Source organism: Triturus cristatus, chromosome 8 (assembly GCF_964204655.1).
Source record: "Triturus cristatus chromosome 8, aTriCri1.1, whole genome shotgun sequence".
In the NCBI taxonomy this organism is placed as follows: domain Eukaryota; kingdom Metazoa; phylum Chordata; class Amphibia; order Caudata; family Salamandridae; genus Triturus; species Triturus cristatus.
Genome location: NC_140591.1, coordinates 1,518,524,893 through 1,518,542,624, shown reverse-complemented (window position 1 = coordinate 1,518,542,624; position 17,732 = coordinate 1,518,524,893). Strand labels below are relative to the sequence as shown.

Genomic DNA, 17,732 nt, shown 5'->3' with positions numbered 1-17,732 from the left:
TCGTGGGTGTGGGTGGTGCCGGGCACTACTGCGGCTTTAAATCCGCTTACACTGTGAAGTATATGCTTGTTGTGATGTTGATGCAACCTCCTGATGCTAAATAGCTCACTTAGCTCTCCGATGGGAGTATGTAATTTGGACAGACTGAAGGTACTGTCGTTTAACGTTAAGGGCCTGAACCAGCCTGTTAAGAGACAGAAGATATTAGATTATGTTAAAAGACTGAGGGGTGATATTGTTTTACTCCAGGAGACGAAGCTTGATGCGAAGCAGTTTTACCACCTGAGGAATACATTTTATAATGAGGTGGTGGGTGCTGAGGCTGTGAATAAAAAGAATGGTGTCCTGATACTTGTTGCGAGGAAATCTAAGGTGGAGGTTTTATCGTCTGAAGTTAGTGCAGATGGTAGATGGGTCACGGCCAAGATGAGTAAGGATAATACAGAGTTCTATGTTACTAGCGTGTACGCACCCAACACTAGCGACCTGGTCTTTTGGGACCAACTAAATAAACACCTTGAAACTATTCCGGACAATGCGTTGCACATAGTAGCTGGGGATTTCAATCTTCCAATAGATGCAATTTTAGACAGAGACTCACACTGCATCTTTAAACCAACAAAAGCTCATAAAGCTTTTCTTAGTATGTGTAAGCGCTTTAACTTGGTGGATACATGGAGACTCCAGAATCCCACTGAGAGGGATTATACTTTCTATTCTCCACCACACGACTCGTATTCCCGGATTGACTTCCTCCTTATCACACAGAATGGCGTTCCTAGATTAGACTCTACAACCATTGAACCTCGTGTATTATCGGATCATTCGTGCATTTCATTAACAATTACGAATGTTAAACCATCCTCTCGTCAGACATCTTGGAGGCTGAATGATGAAATCCTAACTAGTGACAAGCACCGGTCCACAATCCAGGAGGCGATATCCTCCTACCTTCAGATTAATAAACAGGGGGACACGTCCGATCTCATTAGGTGGGAGGCTCTGAAAAGTACTATAAGGGGAGTGTGTATTAAAATTAGGTCTGAGATGAATAAATCTTATAATGAGAAGTTGGAGGCTTTGGAGATGGACATTAGGAATCTAGAGATTAAAAATCTAAAAGATAGGGATGAGGTGTCTCTTGCTGCGTTGGCGAATAAAAAATATGAATATAATAAAATAGTTAGTGAGAGAGCGGGAGTCTGGCTTGACAAGGGCAGGCGTTTTAAGCTTTGTGAGTCTAATAAGGCAGGTAAATCCCTCGCCTCATACTTGAAGTTCAAGGTTCAGAAGAACTCTATTAGTGTCATTAAAGATGCATTGGGGCATTCGCATTCACACCCTGACAAAATAACGGAGGTGTTTAGAGTTTTCTACGAGGACCTCTATGCAAAAAATGGGGCGGTAGAGGAATCTAGAATTAAGGATTACTTAGATGAGTGTGATCTCCCACAGCTTTCGGATGAGGACCGGGTCAGTCTTAATGGTCCAATTAGTTCTTCAGAGATAGAGACTGCAATTAAACGCTTAAAAGTAGGGAAAGCCCCGGGCCCTGACGGATTCACTGCAAAATTTTATAAAACCTTCCCCTCCCTTTTGGTCGACCCTCTCCTACAGCTATTTCAAGGTATTAATAAATCGGGTGAGGTTAGAGGCACTTTGGCAGAGGCCATAATTGCTGTACTTCCTAAAGATGGGAAAGACCCCTCGCTGCCGAAAAACTATAGGCCGATCTCATTGATTAATATTGATTGCAAACTCCTGGCCATGATACTTTCCGCCCGCCTGCAGGGGGTTCTCCCGCAGCTGATCCATCCATCCCAAGCTGGCTTCCTTAAGAATCGTTTGTCCAGTGACAACACAAGAATTCTGGCGCACGTACTAGAAAAAGCGAAACTTTTAGACACACCGACTGCAGCAATAACACTAGATGCTGAAAAAGCATTCGATAAGGTTGATTGGTCCTTCCTCCGTGCTGTTCTCTGTAAATTCAATTTAGGGGAGTCATTTACTAGACTGGTAATGTCCCTTTACTGCTGCCCTTCGGCGCGTGTTAGGGCTGGTGGATCCTTTTCCTCTCCCTTTTGCTTACAACAAGGCACGAGACAGGGTTGCCCCCTGTCACCCTCACTGTTCCTGTTGGCAATTGAACCGTTCTTATATCATATAAGGCATGACCCAAATATAGCGGGTATACCGTTTGGTGATTGCACTGTAAAATTAACGGCTTATGCGGACGATGTGCTGATTATGTCGGAAAGAGCGGATGAAGCAATTCCGGCGCTCATGACTGACATTGAGGAATTTTCCAGAGTCTCTGGATATAAACTCAATAAAGATAAAACGGAAGTAAAACTTTTGAACAGTGTTGGGGACAAGGGAATTATTGGAGATTCTGGGCTTACATGGCAGCCTCGGTGTTTTAAATACCTTGGGCTGGATTTTGATAAGGATTTGATCTCCACGCTGAAAGTAAATGAAGACTTGACCCTGAAAAAGATTTCTACATTACTGGAAGGTTGGTCCCCAAAGTTTCTCTCCTGGTGGGGTAGAGCAGAGACGCTTAAAATGATGTCGACCCCGTTGGTCAACTATCTGGCCAGTATGCTCCCTATGACGTTCTCTAATGCTTTTATTACTAAGGTGGATCAGTTGTTTGGGAATTTTCTGTGGCAGGGCAAGAAGGCCAGAGTCTCACTGAAGAAATTACAATTAGCAAAAGACAAAGGCGGTCTGGGTCTCCCCTCCTTCAGGTGCTATCAGACAGCGTTTCTGTGCAAACAAGGTGCTCAGTGGCTGTTAAAATCCCCTGCATATACACCATTATGGATTAATATTGAAGAGGCACTGGTGGATCACGCGCCTTTGGAGGCCCTCCTTACGATGGACCTGTCACACCTTCCTCATTCTAAATATATCATGCTTAATACTAGAAGGGCCTTACTTAGACTCGACCAAACGCATAAAACAAACTTGACATTTGCCAGATCATCATTTATGTCCCTGTGGAGGAATGCCCATCTTAAACATAAGGGTAGTAGTATATTCTGGGAGTCATGGTCCAAGAAGGGCATTAATTTGGTGAAGGACTTATATGACGATAAGGCTCCGCTGCCATTCTCGACCTTACAGCACCGGCATGATCTTACCCCGATGGATTTTTATGATTTCCTAAAACTTAAATCGATTCTGACAGCGAGTAACTTCTCTCCTTATGTTCCATGGCTATTACAGCATATCCCACGATTAATACATGCTGGACACTTTGTGTCGAAGGTATATAAAATGTTGTTGCCTCTACCCATGAAAAAACACAAAAGAGTGGAGGGCGTATGGGAGGCGGAGCCAAATCTATCAGGCATATCCTTTGATTGGGAAGTGATTCATAAGTTAGCCCTTACACATAAAGTCTCACCCATCCTATTTCAGACGAAATATATGCTTCTCAACAGGGCCTTTTGGACGCCCGACAGGCTTTTCAGATGTAAATTAAGAGATTCCCCTGTGTGCTGGAACTGTCAGTCAGGTACTGGGGATCTTGCACACATGCTATTTTCCTGTTCTTCATTAGGGGATTATTGGGGGAAGATATTTGATTGCATTTCTCATGTTTTTAAGATAAAACCTATACAGGAATTTGTTTACGTCATTCTGGGGGCACTGGACCCACAAATAACAACTGACCAAGATCGCCAGCTGATGGATTTAATGTTAACAATGGCATGTAAAGTGATTCTTTGCAAATGGAAAAATGCGACTGAAGTGAGCTTTAAAATCTGGCAGGAATGGCTATCTTTCCTGAGGGGGTCTAGCAATCCGGCGCTGCAGGCTTCTACCTGGAGCCCTTCTAACAAAAAGCTTTGGAAATCGTTGGATGCATCCTCCTTTCATTACGAGCCACCTTGAGAGGTATACTGTGGTTGGCCCCTCTGAGTGGGGTTGTTGTAAGGTGAGGCGTGATTGACCCCTCGAGTCCCGGGGCGCTGCGCCCACACACGAAGCAATGTAATGGGAATGTACCTGTATTTGATGATGCGAGCTGGAACGGGGTTTTATTCTTCATTTCATTTGTCTTGTCACTCATTTCTATTTTTTGTATTTGTATGTATGGATATGACTATTTTGAACTTTGTTTACGGAAGAGTTATTGTATTGTCTCTGTTACTTTAATAAAAACAATTTGAAATAAAAAAAAAAAAATTTAATATGTTTGTAAAGCACAGATTTATTACACAGGAATACTTGTATTTAAAAATCTGCTTTCATGAGAAGAGACATGTTTTAGCTGCTTCCTAAACTACAGGAGGGTAGTTACTGCTTTGATAGGATGTATGACGATTCAACGCAAACAAACACAACGCACACCACTACATCGCATTCCTCACATCGCACGGACCGTTACATCGCATGCATTCACCACGCAAACCATTACATTGCACTCCGCCTTCATACGCATGCAAAAGACATTTACAATGCACACAAAGACCACGCATTCAATCACACCGCAAAATTCTCCCTAACGGCCCCCACAAACACAGTACAATGCTCTGACACTTCCCTCAACCCTAAGGCGTAAACAGTTAAGGCAAAACAGCACCATACGCTAACATTAACCCTAAGCCCTAACCATAAAGCCTAAAACACTACCATATACGACTCTTTACCCTAAGCCCTAACCCTAAAGCCTAAAACACTACCATATACTACCATGGAGCGACCCTTGACCTTGTTAGGTAGGTCGCTCCCCTTCCGCACAGCACCGCCTGTGCGTCCTGTCCCTGCCCATGCTGCCGCTGCTGAGGTAAGTTCTGTGCCCCGTTTTTTTCTGTGCGCCCACTGATATGTGCCCCGTTTTCTCTCTGTGCCCCCTGATCTGTGCCCCGTTTTTTTCTCTGTGCTCCCCATCTGTGCCTCGTTTTCTCTCTGTGCCCCCTCGATCTGTGCCCCGTTTTCTCTCTGTGCCCCCTGATCTGTGCCCTGTTTTTTCTCTGTGCCCCCTGATCTGTGCCCCGTATTTTTCTCTGTGATCCCTGATCTGTGCCTCGTTTTTCTCTCTGTGCCCCCTCGATCTGTGCCCCGTTTTTTTCTCTGTGCCCCCTGATCTGTGCCTCATTTTCTCTGTGCCCCCTCGATCTGTGCCCCGTTTTCTCTCTGTGCCCCCTGATCTGTGCCCCTTTTTTTCTCTGTGCCCCCTGATCTGTGCCCCGTTTTTTTCTCTGTGCCCCCTGATCTGTGCCTCGTTTTCTCTCTGTGCCCCCTCGATCTGTGCCCCGTTTCTTTCTCTGTGCACCCTGATCTGTGCCTCGTTTTCTCTCTGTGCCCCCTTGATCTGTGCCCCGTTTTTTCTCTGTGCCCTGTTTTTTATTTGTGCCCCGTGATTCTGTGCCCAGTTTTTTTTTGTGCCCCGTGATTCTGTGTCCTTGCCCCCGTGCCGTCCACCGCTCCCGTTCCCGCCGCTGCATCCTCTGCGGCCCGTCCCCCTGACTGCCTCTTCCCTGCCTCTCCCTCCCTCCACCCCATATATGGCGGCTGGGCCGCTGGTGCGCCGAAGGCGTGCCTAAGGCAAGCCCCTCTGCACCCGTCCGCGCCTGGACCGCACCCAGTGCCAGGACCCCTGGCCCCCGCGAACGCCACAACGCCCGTCCCCGCTACGACTCCAGCACCCTCCATGCACTCAATGGCAGACGATCATGCACCTGCTGCCTGGCTGCCCCGAAGCGCACCCAAGGACCCTTCTCCTGCTGGTACTGCAGCTTCACCAGCATCCGGCCCGCCAACCCACCTACCAAAGAGCCCAACCACCTCAGATGCATCCTTCTCAACACCCGCTCCGCACGCAAACACGCCGTGGAACTCTGGGACCTACTGGACTCCAACACCCCAGACGTCGCCTTCCTGACGGAGACCTGGCTTAACCCCTCCTCGGCACCCGACATCGCCATAGCCATCCTGGAAGGCTATAAGATCACCCGCAGAGACCGCACCAATGGAGTAGGAGGAGGAATCGCCATCGTCCACAGGAAGTCTCTCAAAGTCTCAACCAACACCGACGACACCCTCAGCACCGCCGAACACCTGCACTTCCAGATCCACACCGATCCCAACACCACCCTCAGAGGAACCCTCATCTACAGATCCCCCGGACCACGAGCACAGTTCAGCGACTCCATCACCGACCTCGTCAGCACACATGCCCTTGCCTCCACGGACTACATCCTCCTCAGGGACCTGAACTTCCACCTCGAGAACAACAACAACACCAACTCCTCCACCCTTATCGACAACCTCGCCAACCTCAGACTCAGACAACTCGTAACTACACCCACCCACTCCGCCGGCCACGCGCTTGACCCCATCTTCTCTGCAACCTCCCTCGTCTCCTTCAACCACACCACCGAGCTCCACTGGACCGTTCACCGCTGCATCCACTTCACCTTCCGGAAACCCACCACGCACCACCGCACCCAACAGATGCCGTGCCGCTGCTGGAGCAAAGTCACCGAAGACCAGCTTTCCACCTCCCTCGCCTGGAACCCACCCGCAGATCTGACTGACCCTGACACCGGCTCCCGCAACCTCAAACAGTGGATCAACGACTGCGCCAACACCCTCGACCCCCTCTAGAAGCCCTCCAACACCCACTCTAGCAAGAAAGCCAGCTGGTTCACCGAATACCTTCAGGCCTCCAAGCGAATCTGCTGAAAACTCGAAAAAACCTGGATCCGTGAACCGCGGCCCTCATCCTCCTGGATCTGTCAGCCGCCTATGACACGGTCTGCCACCACACACTATGAACACGCCTCTATGACGCCAGAATCCAAGAGAAAGCCCTGGACTGGACCTCCTCCTTCCTCTCCGGTAGAACACAGAGCGCCCGCCTCCCCCTCTTCAGCTCCGAAGCCATTGAGATCATCTGCGGCGTACCCCAAGGCTCATCCCTCATCCCAACGTTGTTCAACGTCTGCATGGCACCACTCGCCCACAGCGCACGACGGCACGACCTCAACATCATCTCCTACTCCGACGACACCCAGCTGATCCTCTCCCTCACCAAGGACCCCCACACCGCCAAAAGCAACCTCCATGAAGGAATGAAGGGCGTCACCGATTGGATGAGAATCAGCCGACTGAAGCTGAACTCGGACAAAAAGAGTCCTCGGATACACCCCCTCGGCCTGGTGGCCGACTGCACTAGGGACACCCCCAACTCCCACCGACCACGCAGGCAACCTAGGGGTCATCCTCGACTCTACCCTCTCCATGACGAAGCAGATCAACGCCGTCTCCTCCTCCTCCTGCTTCAACACCCTCCGCATGCTTCGCAGGATCTTCAAGTGGCTCCCCACCGAAACTAGAAGGACGGTCACCCAGGCCCTCGTCAGCAGTAGACTGGACTACGGAAACGCACTCTACGTAGGATCCCCGGCCAAACTCCTGAAATGGCTCCAACGCATCCAGAACGCCTCCGCACGCCTGAACCTCGACATCCCTCGCCGCAGCCACATCACACCCCACCTGAGAGACCTACACTGGCTCCCTGTCAACAAGAGGAAAACCTTCAAACTCCTCACTCACGCACACAAGGCACTCCACAACACCGGACCAACGTACCTCAACAGCCGACTCAGCCTCTACACCCACACCCGCCAGCCCCGTGCACAGACCTCGCCCTCGCCACCGTCCCCTGCATCCGAAGAATGACCACCGGCGGCAGATCATTCTCCCCCTCGCTGCCAAAACATGGAACACCCTCCCCATCCGCCTATGGCAAACCAAAGTCCTTCTGACCTTCAGAAGACTTCTCAAGAACTGGCTCTTCGAACAGTAGCAGCTTCCCCCCCCCCAGCGCCTTGAGACCCTCGCGGGTATGTAGTGCGCTTTACAAATGCCATGATTGATGTACAACTATTAACCCTAAGCCCTAAAGCCTAAAAACCTCCCCTCCACTACACTCCCCATAAACTACCCTAAAACACTCCCCTCCACAACGAGTACAGCGTCGACCTTACCTGTCTCTCGTCATGGTTCAGCGTTGTCTCCCCATCGTCTGTGTCCCGGCACCTGCGTTCCAAAAGCGCCAGCGATGTAATGGCGCTCGCGATGTAACGTCGTGCGTAGTGAACGTACGCGTCTTAAAGTCGCGTGCGTTGTGACTGCACCCGACGTAAACGCATGTGATGTGACGCATGCGTTGCGATGGTCGTTTGCCCTTTGATAGTTAAAGGGAGTGTTTTCCATAACTTAATGGTGACATCTGAGAAACTTCTCTCACCCCAGGCGCATCTCTTAATTTTAGAATGTGTCATGCATTTCATGTAGCTGGAACGGAGGGTTTTGCACAGCCTGTACTGAAAACCTTCCTCAAGTAGTAAGGGCCTGTGCCATGAAGCGCTTTGTATGCCAAACATAGCGCTTTAAAAGCTACTCTTTTTCCCACAGGCAACCAGTGCAGCTGCTCAATAGCTTGAGAAACGTATACGTTTTTAGGAATTTTTATCAGCAGTCGGGCATCAGCATTTTGAAGTGCATGTAATTTGCTTAAGTATATTTTTTTATTGCCCAAATAAAGGGCATTACAGTAGTAAATCTTCGACATAACTAAGGAGGTGAAAGTGAGAGCTTGCCATAAAAAGGAATCGCTGAATTTCTAACCTTAGAGACGGGAGCAGGTAGGCGACCTAATTCCTGAGGCCACCAGGTGGGATTCCAGAGAGTAGTGTCTTCTCCGACAATAGAACCTTTGTTTTTTCTGAGTTTAATTTCAGACAGTTGTTGCCCATCCAACTCACCACTTCCTGCATAAATGATCTTAAACAATCTGCAACATCTGCTGGATCTCCCGAGATTGACACTACAATCTGTGTATCATCTGCTCATGATACAGTGGAGAAACCGAACGATCTGATCCGTTTGGCCAATCAGTTTGGGGTCTCTCAGGCATCCTCGGGAGGAGGCCTGAGGGACCCCACAAGGCAAAGTAAATGGTGTGGATTTAAAATCACCAAATGCAACTGTCTGATGTCAATAGAGCTAGTGCTGATACAAAAACCCCTACGCTTTCTAGACGCTTGGTAAGTACTGAATGTGAGACAGTATCGAAAGCATCAGAAAGATCTAATAAAATCAAAGCCACTTTCCCTCCCTTGTCCAGGATCCTTCAAATTTCTTCCACCACTGTAACCAAGGCTGACTGTGCTGTAGTTTTTCCTAAAACCCAACTGCACAGTGCCCAGGATTTCATTTTTTTTAACTGAGTTTTATATAGCGCAAAATTGACCTGAAGGTATCGGGTATCAGAGCGCTTTATATGAGCACCAGTTGCGTTAACATGAAGACATGTTCATTTTCTTTGTTAGACACGGGGAGATTAAGTAATTTTCCCAGAATCCCAGGATGTTGAGCGTCCTTGCCGAGACTCGAACCCTGTTCCCCAGATTTGAGGTCGACCGCCCTAGCCGTTAGGTCAATTCCTCTCCCCACTTGCATCCAGAAATTCTGAAAGTCCAGAATTGAGATGTTTTTCCAAAATCTTTGTTGGAAAAGAAAGCTAGGTTATGGGCCTATAACCTTTTATCTGTTTAGGATCCTGTGAAGGTTTTTTTCAGTAGGGGAAGAATGGCTGCTTTCTTCCAGTCAGTGGGTTAGATTCCTGTTTGAATAATGAAATTCAAAGGTATGGTAAGGTGGCCTAAGATTGATGTTAATTGAGGAGTAGATGGAGGACAGGGGTCTGATGGTGAGCCAGATTTAGTGGATTCAATAAGCTGAACCACCTTCTCTTCCGTCAGCAGGGGGAACTAAAATAAAGTTTCCTGGGGGGACTGGACATTATCTAACTCATCACTAAAGTTATTAATACTCTGGCTTGGAGTAAATTTACCAAATATTTCCTGGATCTTATTTTGGAAGAAATTAGCTATCTTATTACACTTCAACTGATCCGGTACAACAGTATTAGGAGTTTCCAGTCTAACCAATTATTTAACTGTATTAAATAACTCCTTCATTGACTTTTTCGCCGATCTGATTTTATCCTTAAAATATTTTGACTTCTTTTCAACAATCAGTCGCTTGTATTCCCATAGGAATTGTTTATAGTTGGATTTTTCTTTCTCACAATATTTGTTCCTCTATACCCTTTCTTGGCGTCTACACTTCTGTTGAAAAAGTCTCAATTCTGTTGAAAACCGTGGGGCAGTGGCCTTACTTCTACATTTTTTTAGGATTTCATGGGGAACAGTTAAGGCAACAGCAGCATTAATCCAGACCTTATAATCTGACGCTGCCATGTCCGGGTCTGGATGTACCAAAAGCTAATTGTATGCCAGGGTCACAAGAAAATTAGTTGAATCAATCTTTTTCCAGACTTTGATTTTAAGACACTACAGTGAACTTTGCCTGGATTAACTTTTTTTTAAAGGTTTTTAGAGTAAACAACATAGCTTTGTGATCTGACCACGCCAATGGTAAAAGAGATTCAATCTTCAATCCAGTATAGTTATGGTGGATCTTCTTGCTTAGTGAATATATAATTAAGCGCAGAATAAGGGGACTTTCAGGGTGGACCATTCTCAAACCTATAAATAAGTAGGAATTCAAATATCTCTTGCAAGTAGATTCCAATCCTGGAAACACTTTCAAATGTATACCTGTGGAAATCGGGAGCAGTTGTCTTTCCAGGGCGGTAATGGAAGGAAAAAACTCTTTAGTTAGTGGAAGTGCAAGGGAAAGAGTGTGTTAGTGACAGAAAAAGAAAGTTAATTATGTAAATAGTGCAAATTGTGCAATTATACAATTCACATGATACTCTTATGCAGATTGCTATATAATTTGTGCATTTTGGAGCCTTATGAAAAACTGTGCCTGTTGTAGATTTCCATGCATACTACTAGGATTCTTTGTGACTCTCATAGAGCTTGGAAAATGTACTCCAAACATATGGCAGGAGATTTACGGCTTGTACTTTCAGGACTTTTTGAACTGAGACCATTGTGAATGAGTGAGAATTATTTATTGAGCGCAGCTGCTACCAAAAATGGGGAAACATCCATTGCAACGCAGTCATTACATCGCACTGCTTTTACAACGCAACTGTTACAACGCAACTGCCATTACAACGCATGCCATTACAACGCATGCCAATACAACACGTCACTACAACGCATGCCATTAAAACGCATACATTACAACGCATGCCATTACAATGCATTATAAGGTAAGTAATGGAGATTTTATAGTTTTAGAGTGGGTATGGGTTTTGGGGTAGATGGGAATAGTAATTTTTACCCCTACGCTATCCAACACTTTCCCTACTGTTGCACTCACTGGAGTGGGAATAGTAATTTTTACCCTTACACTATCCAACACTTAACCTACTGTTTCACTCACTGGAGTGGTAATAGTATTTTTACCCCTACACTATCCAACACTTACCCTATTGTTGCCCTAAAAGTATTATGCATTGTAATGGTATGCGTTGTAATGGTACGCGTTGTAATGGAATGCGTTGTAATCATAGTTTTTAAAAATGACTGGTAATGGTATGCGTTGTAAAATCATGCGATGTAATGGTAGTTGCAATGTAAAACTGCGTTGTAAAAGCATGCGTTGTAATTGTTTGCGTTGTAATGCCATATTTTATCAAAAATGTATCCTGACTGTAGGTTTAGCCTTTTGAAAGCTAAATAGAGTATACTTGTGTGAAAAGCCAGTTTTTAAAAAAGAAACGAGTTGTGATTGGACATGGCCCTACGGTCAAAAGGCAGGGACTTCCAGCTGTTTACAGCTAGATTAGAAAAGGGTCTGTCACCCTTTCTGGCCGGAGTGATTTTTGTTATGATACCTAGTGCTTGAGAACCGTTCTTAAGTGAGATAATAGTGATATCCCTTGATTTATTTTTTGTGAGATATACAAAGGGCCGTTGTCATAAAAGACTTTTATGAGTGAAACAAAAAGGTTTAAAGGTGAGGCTCTTGTGAACAGGAGGCCAGTGGAGAGTTTGGAGGCAAGGGTAGCTCTAGGTTTAACTTGGCCGCTGCAGTTTGGATGACTTGCAGTAGGATGTTGGCCAGAGTCCCTAGTAAGTGAAAGATGCAGTAATTGATTCTGGATGTGATAAAGGCTTCTATGATGACTCTTCTGTGGGTGGTAGGGAGCAAGGACAGAATCTTACGAAGCCTGTGTAGAATGCAAAAGCATGTGGTCACCACCATACGTCTGTGAAACGTGTCAACGATTAAACCCAAGTTCCTCCGTTGGTGACTCGAGGAGGAGTGTAACCAAGGTCTGTTAGCCACCAGTCCAGAGTCCAGATATTTGCCTGTTTACTGAAGACAAGCATCTCAATTTTGTGTCCATTCGACTTGAGAGAGGTCTTGTGCCCAGTTCTAGCACTCCCTTTGCAATATTGAATAAAGAAGACTAGGCGTACTGTGTTGACCTCAAACAATGTATACAGGCGGGTTAATGTGCCTTAAACATCCAAATTCCTGAAGGGACGATCAATGGAACCACTCATGGTATCAGTTTGAGCCTGCGATTGAGGCCACATCACAATATAAAAACAGACAGCCCTGCACACTTATAACAATTAATCATGTATAATACATAGACAGTAATATTTGTTATGACTGTTTTTCAAAAAAAGATCGATGTCATCAGATGATTTTGTTTTTATCCTTTATTCGATTTTCTTAATCTTTTAAAAACGTTTTTTTGCAACCGCCAACGCGTTTCGTCCACAGACGGACTTCTTCAGGGCTTTACAATATATGTTCAAGTTCGTTCTTTCTCAAGCCAATACGTTTAGGTCAGCTGATTTAGAGTAATATTCAGGACAGTAGAGTTGTGTCCAATCAAAAGTTTATCGTGATAATTGTTTGTCCTTGCACTATTTGTAATTAAACGTATTTTCTTAGACCAATGTTTTGCGGCTTGGAGATTCAGAACAGTATAACGGGCAGTAGTATCATATTCACTCGAAGGTTTACAGTGATGATTGTCTGTCAGTGCATGCATGCATCCGACTTCAAAAGAACGTCATCGTACGAAGGTGTGGGTAGACTCCGGTGTAAATTGACATCATTATTATTCAAGATAAGACCTCTGGATGTATGAAACAGGAGTTGAACAGGTATGTGTAGTCCAATGTCTGTCAATTTGGGTGCTATCTCCTTGCATTTCACAAGATTAAGGGTAGCCAAGAGTAGCAGCTGCTTTCCCTTGCTTGCCTCGTAATACCCCTGCCAGTACAGTGCTACTCCTGACCTCGGGGGTCATGAAGGCAGTAGCAGGAACAGAGAGTAAACAGAGGCTTCCTATGGCTTTCACACCTTGCTCTTCTGTTAGCCCACAGTAGCAAATAGTACAATGTTGATGAGTTGCGTATTGGACAAAAGGCAAGTACTATGACCTCATCAGCCATCTAAGGGTGCCTGATGTAAGGTCCAGTACCCTGGCACTTGGGTCAATTAATGTCAGTGACCTTGCATGTATTTAAAAAATGTCTGCTCTCTTGTGTGCAACTGATCTTTGTTTCTAAGCACATTTTCGGATTTGGAAACCATACCTGGTACATCAACTTATACTTTTTTGCCATGATCTTTGCTGTGATGTCTTAGGTATTTTATTACCTTCTCATGTCCTTAATAAACAACTTTAATGAATTTATGAAGTCTTTTAAACTAAAAGATGTAAATACATTTTCCTTTCTTTCTTGCTGTAGTGGCAGTGTATGGTACCTATGAAGACAGCGTTGTTGACCGGATATCGGACCATGAATCCTTGCCCAGTGTATGACCGGGACAGCAAGATGGTGTTCCTCTTCTTCATGTGTGTGCGTCTGCACTACACAGAGGGTTACCAGATCCTCACTGGAAAGAATGCAGCTAAATTGTGCTTTGTCACTAGCAAGGACTCTGGTGCCACATGGAGCCAATTGACTGACCTAACCAAAAATGTCATTGGGCCTGAGATTGTGCACTGGGCAACCTTTGCAGTGGGACCTGGACATGGGATCCAGTTACAGTGTGGACGTTTGATCATCCCAGCCTATGCCTATTTCAAACATCGCAAGTGCTCCTGCCTACCCCTTCCTTGCTGTACAAAACCACATTCCCTCATCTTCTACAGCGATGACAGTGGGAGGACGTGGCACAAGGGAGGAGTGATCCAGAAACTGTCGACTGGGGAGTGCGAGGTGGCCGAGCTTGCTTGCAGTGACGGTTCATGTATGTTATACTGCAGCGCACGGACCACACAACGCTGCAGGGCAGAGGCGATCAGTCTTGACTCTGGGAGGGACTTTGGGACGTTCCACCTTAACAAGACTCTCTGTGAGCCACCGCATGGCTGCCAGGGCAGCATTGTGAGCTTTGTGCCTCCTGAGGAGTATCAGGAAATGGAAAATGATATTAAGGGAAGTGAGGCCTCTTGCATAAAGAAGCCCTTAATTCTGAAAAACACCTTATCCTGGCTTGTCTATTCCCACCCAACAAATAAGAAGGAGAGGATTGACCTGGGCATCTACCTAAACAAGTCCCCATTGACCAATGGAGGCTGGAATCATCCCTTGGTTATTCACAAGGGGCCAAGTGCATACTCAGACCTGGTAGCTATTGATGGATCTGGTTCGTTTGGGTGCCTCTTTGAGTGTGGAGCTGATGATGCCTATGAAGAAATAGCGTTTCTAATGTTTAGCATGGAAAACCTTATGGGAAGCATGTTGCGCTGTTGAACCTGTCTCTCTGCGCCAGGCAGCCCTTCCACTGATAGGTCTCCTATGAATGCTGCCAGAGGGCCACCCTCTTCTTTCAGCATTTTCAGAGTGCCTACTCCTTTCGTGGGGTTCATTAGAATTTCACTTTCATCTTTGTGATTTATTCCAACCTGTCTATTCTGCTTACCAGGTTAGGTCTCAGCAGTTGCTAATGTTGGCCATGTAAGGATATTTCTTTGTTGTTTCATTGTACTTTCAAATTTTGACAGCTTAAGAGGGGTACCGTCATTGCTTGAGGATGGTTGAGTCTCACCCTTAGATGGGTCTGGTGGCTCAGTGGACCTATGCTTCCACTCCAGGGGCCTGTGTTCGACCTCATGGTTACAGGTTCAAATCCCGGCGGGTCCACATTCAGGTCAATAAAATGAGTACCATTGAGTTGGGTAACAAGAAACATCTGTTATTTAGTGCCAAGATACCTAAGGGTGAACGTGTGCTTTCCAAATACACATGTTATAAGTAAAAACGTTTATGAAGACATCTGTTACTTGTGGATCGACCTTTGGTGTCGTAAGATAGTCTTCCTTTTAAAAATAATCTATTTTGTTCATTTTATGGAGGTATTTATAACGGGCACCTAGCCCTGGGGTGAGGTACATAGCATTAGGATAAGCAGCCGGCATGCAAGAATACATAGATGTTCAGCTTTGTTCACAATATGACTAGAGGAATAAGTGCTTTAGGATAAAGAGGGAATCCGACACACAGCAACACAGTAGCGCAAATAAGGCGATTGAAATGATACAGTCCAATATGGTACAGAAATTGTGAAACGGCTGCTTCTAAGACCTTTGCTGAATTGCAACAGTGCATAAGCAAGTCTCAGGTGCAAAGGGAAGTTGTTCCTGAGTCTTGGTCCATATGCAGAGAAAGCTTGTTGACATACATGTTTTTTTTTTGTAAATCTTCTGGATGTCTAGCCTTTCCTGAGAGATGCTTCTGGCAGTGTGAGTGCCACTGGACGCGCTGAGTTTAGAAGCAAGGAAGACCGGTTTAATCAATTGCAGTGCATTATAGACGAGGTAGAGAGAGAGAGCCAATGCAGTTCTTTTGCGGTAGGCGAGATATACTTAAACACCCTTCGACTAGCAATTAGTTTAGTGAGAAAAACAATTAATTGGAAATAGGTTAGAGTTGCAGCAGATGATTGAGCAAAGTGCTGCCTTCTGTTCTAAATCAAGTGCCTGAATGGTGGCTTTCAAGTTTTCAAGAGGGAGATAGGGTATAATTTGCTCAGTACCTGGAAGAAAGAACAGCAAATGTTCCTTTTAAGCTTATGGGAAAATTCAGAGATACAGTTCTTTTGCTCTTTGCCACTTAAAGTAATCAGTAACCTCAAGTTTCAATTAGAAGAAGCAATTGTGCATATTGTGAGACCACTCGGGAAAAGGGAGTTGCTACCCCACCAAAAAAAGCCACTTGTTCAGAAAAGCAGCTTTGTATTTGAGAGATCATACTCAAGAAGAGTGGGGCAAGGAGCAGAGCAATAGGCAGCATGCGACTCTTGTAAAGAGACTAGAGACAGTGTTAACTGAGAGACCACCTACAAATATAGGGACAAAGGAAACATAACAGTTTTGAATGAGCTAACAACAAAGCGGTGATCCGTGTCCGCAGAGGGGACTTAAACAAGAATAGTATTGCGGACAGATATTAACAAGAGAGGTCAGGATTTGATGACATAGAAAAGAATGGGAGAGGTTTTAGCCTTAGGGCTAGAGCAGTCAACCTCGAAGCTGAGGAACCGGGTTCGAGTCTCGGCAACGACACTCAACATCCTGTGATTTTGGACAAATCACTTAATCTCCCAGTGCCTAACAAAAATGAATGCGTCCTTCTGTAACGAAACTGGTGCTCATGTAAATCGCTCTGATACCCGATGTCTCGGGTCTAGTTCGCGCTATAAAAAAAAAAAATAGGTCACAAATTGTGCTGAGCAAACCAAGAATTTTGTGTATTTTTTTTATTTGTGTTTTTTGTATAGAGGTCAAAGATACTTCATGGCACAATAAATTGGACATTTTGGAGTACCAACAATTTACACTGAGAAAACAAGACAAGACCACCTGCTTTTTCTGATGCAATGAAATAGGTGTGTATGAAGTGAAATAAAGAAGCGAGAACAAAAGTGGAAACATATAAAAAAGTAATTTTTCAATGTATACTAACACAGTGAGGAGAAACGGACTGTGATCCTCAAACTTCCACTTACTGCATTCTAGATGGAATTTTCCTAATGGCCAACGATATGCAAATTATGTCAAATTAAATTCTTTCTATGTGGGTTTTCTAATTCATTTTGGATATTATAAAGACTGGATTTTACTATTTTGTAAGTTGTCAGCCTTGGCTCTGTGGCAGACAAAGTGTGAGTGACGGAGTGCATGGGGATTAAGGGCCAGGCACATGAGGCCTGAATCTCCCCATAGACATCCCTGTCCTCAGTCGCTGTTTCAAATAGAAAGTGGAAATTTGAGGGAATCGAGTGAGGTTGGGGCAAAAACATAAAGGACACAAATTAGCCATGTTCAAGGGTGTAGTATGGTCTCTTGTATACTTTAATGTGAGACTTTGCTATCTTTGTCAGTATGAATATTCTGTCTCAGAATTGCATGTCTAGTTGGAATGTTACCTGTTGCCAAGTGACATTAGACTGTAATGAGGGAACATTACAGTTAAGAGTTGAGCTGTGCCTGCTGTTGCTGGCTCCACAACCATGTTTCCACTGAATAAATTGATTCAACTTTACCTAGCCTACAGCGTCTTTACTACAAAGGGTTTATTTCAATTCAATTCAATTAAATCAATGAATTATGAAGGTCGTTGATGTATAGAATAAAAAGGAGAGGGGCCAGAACACACCCCTGCCTGACCCATCTACCAATAATGATGTCCTTTGAGACCTCCTCGCCTTTGCTGATCCTCACCCGAGCTTTCAGGTCCCTATGTAAATAA

General features: G+C 45.3%; 1 protein-coding gene across 3 annotated transcripts in view; it reads left to right on the top strand.

The window, feature by feature from the left end:
- Positions 1–17,525, top strand: part of NEU3 (neuraminidase 3) — an 80,033-nt gene extending 62,508 nt beyond the window's left edge. For all 3 annotated transcript variants that reach the window (XM_085623354.1, XM_085623356.1, XM_085623355.1), the window contains one exon: positions 13,725–17,525. In XM_085623354.1, coding sequence (XP_085479480.1) covers positions 13,725–14,735 — 1,011 coding nt within the window. In that variant the 3' untranslated portion in view covers positions 14,736–17,525. The remainder of the gene's footprint in view (positions 1–13,724) is intronic.
- Positions 17,526–17,732: the final 207 nt, after the last annotated feature.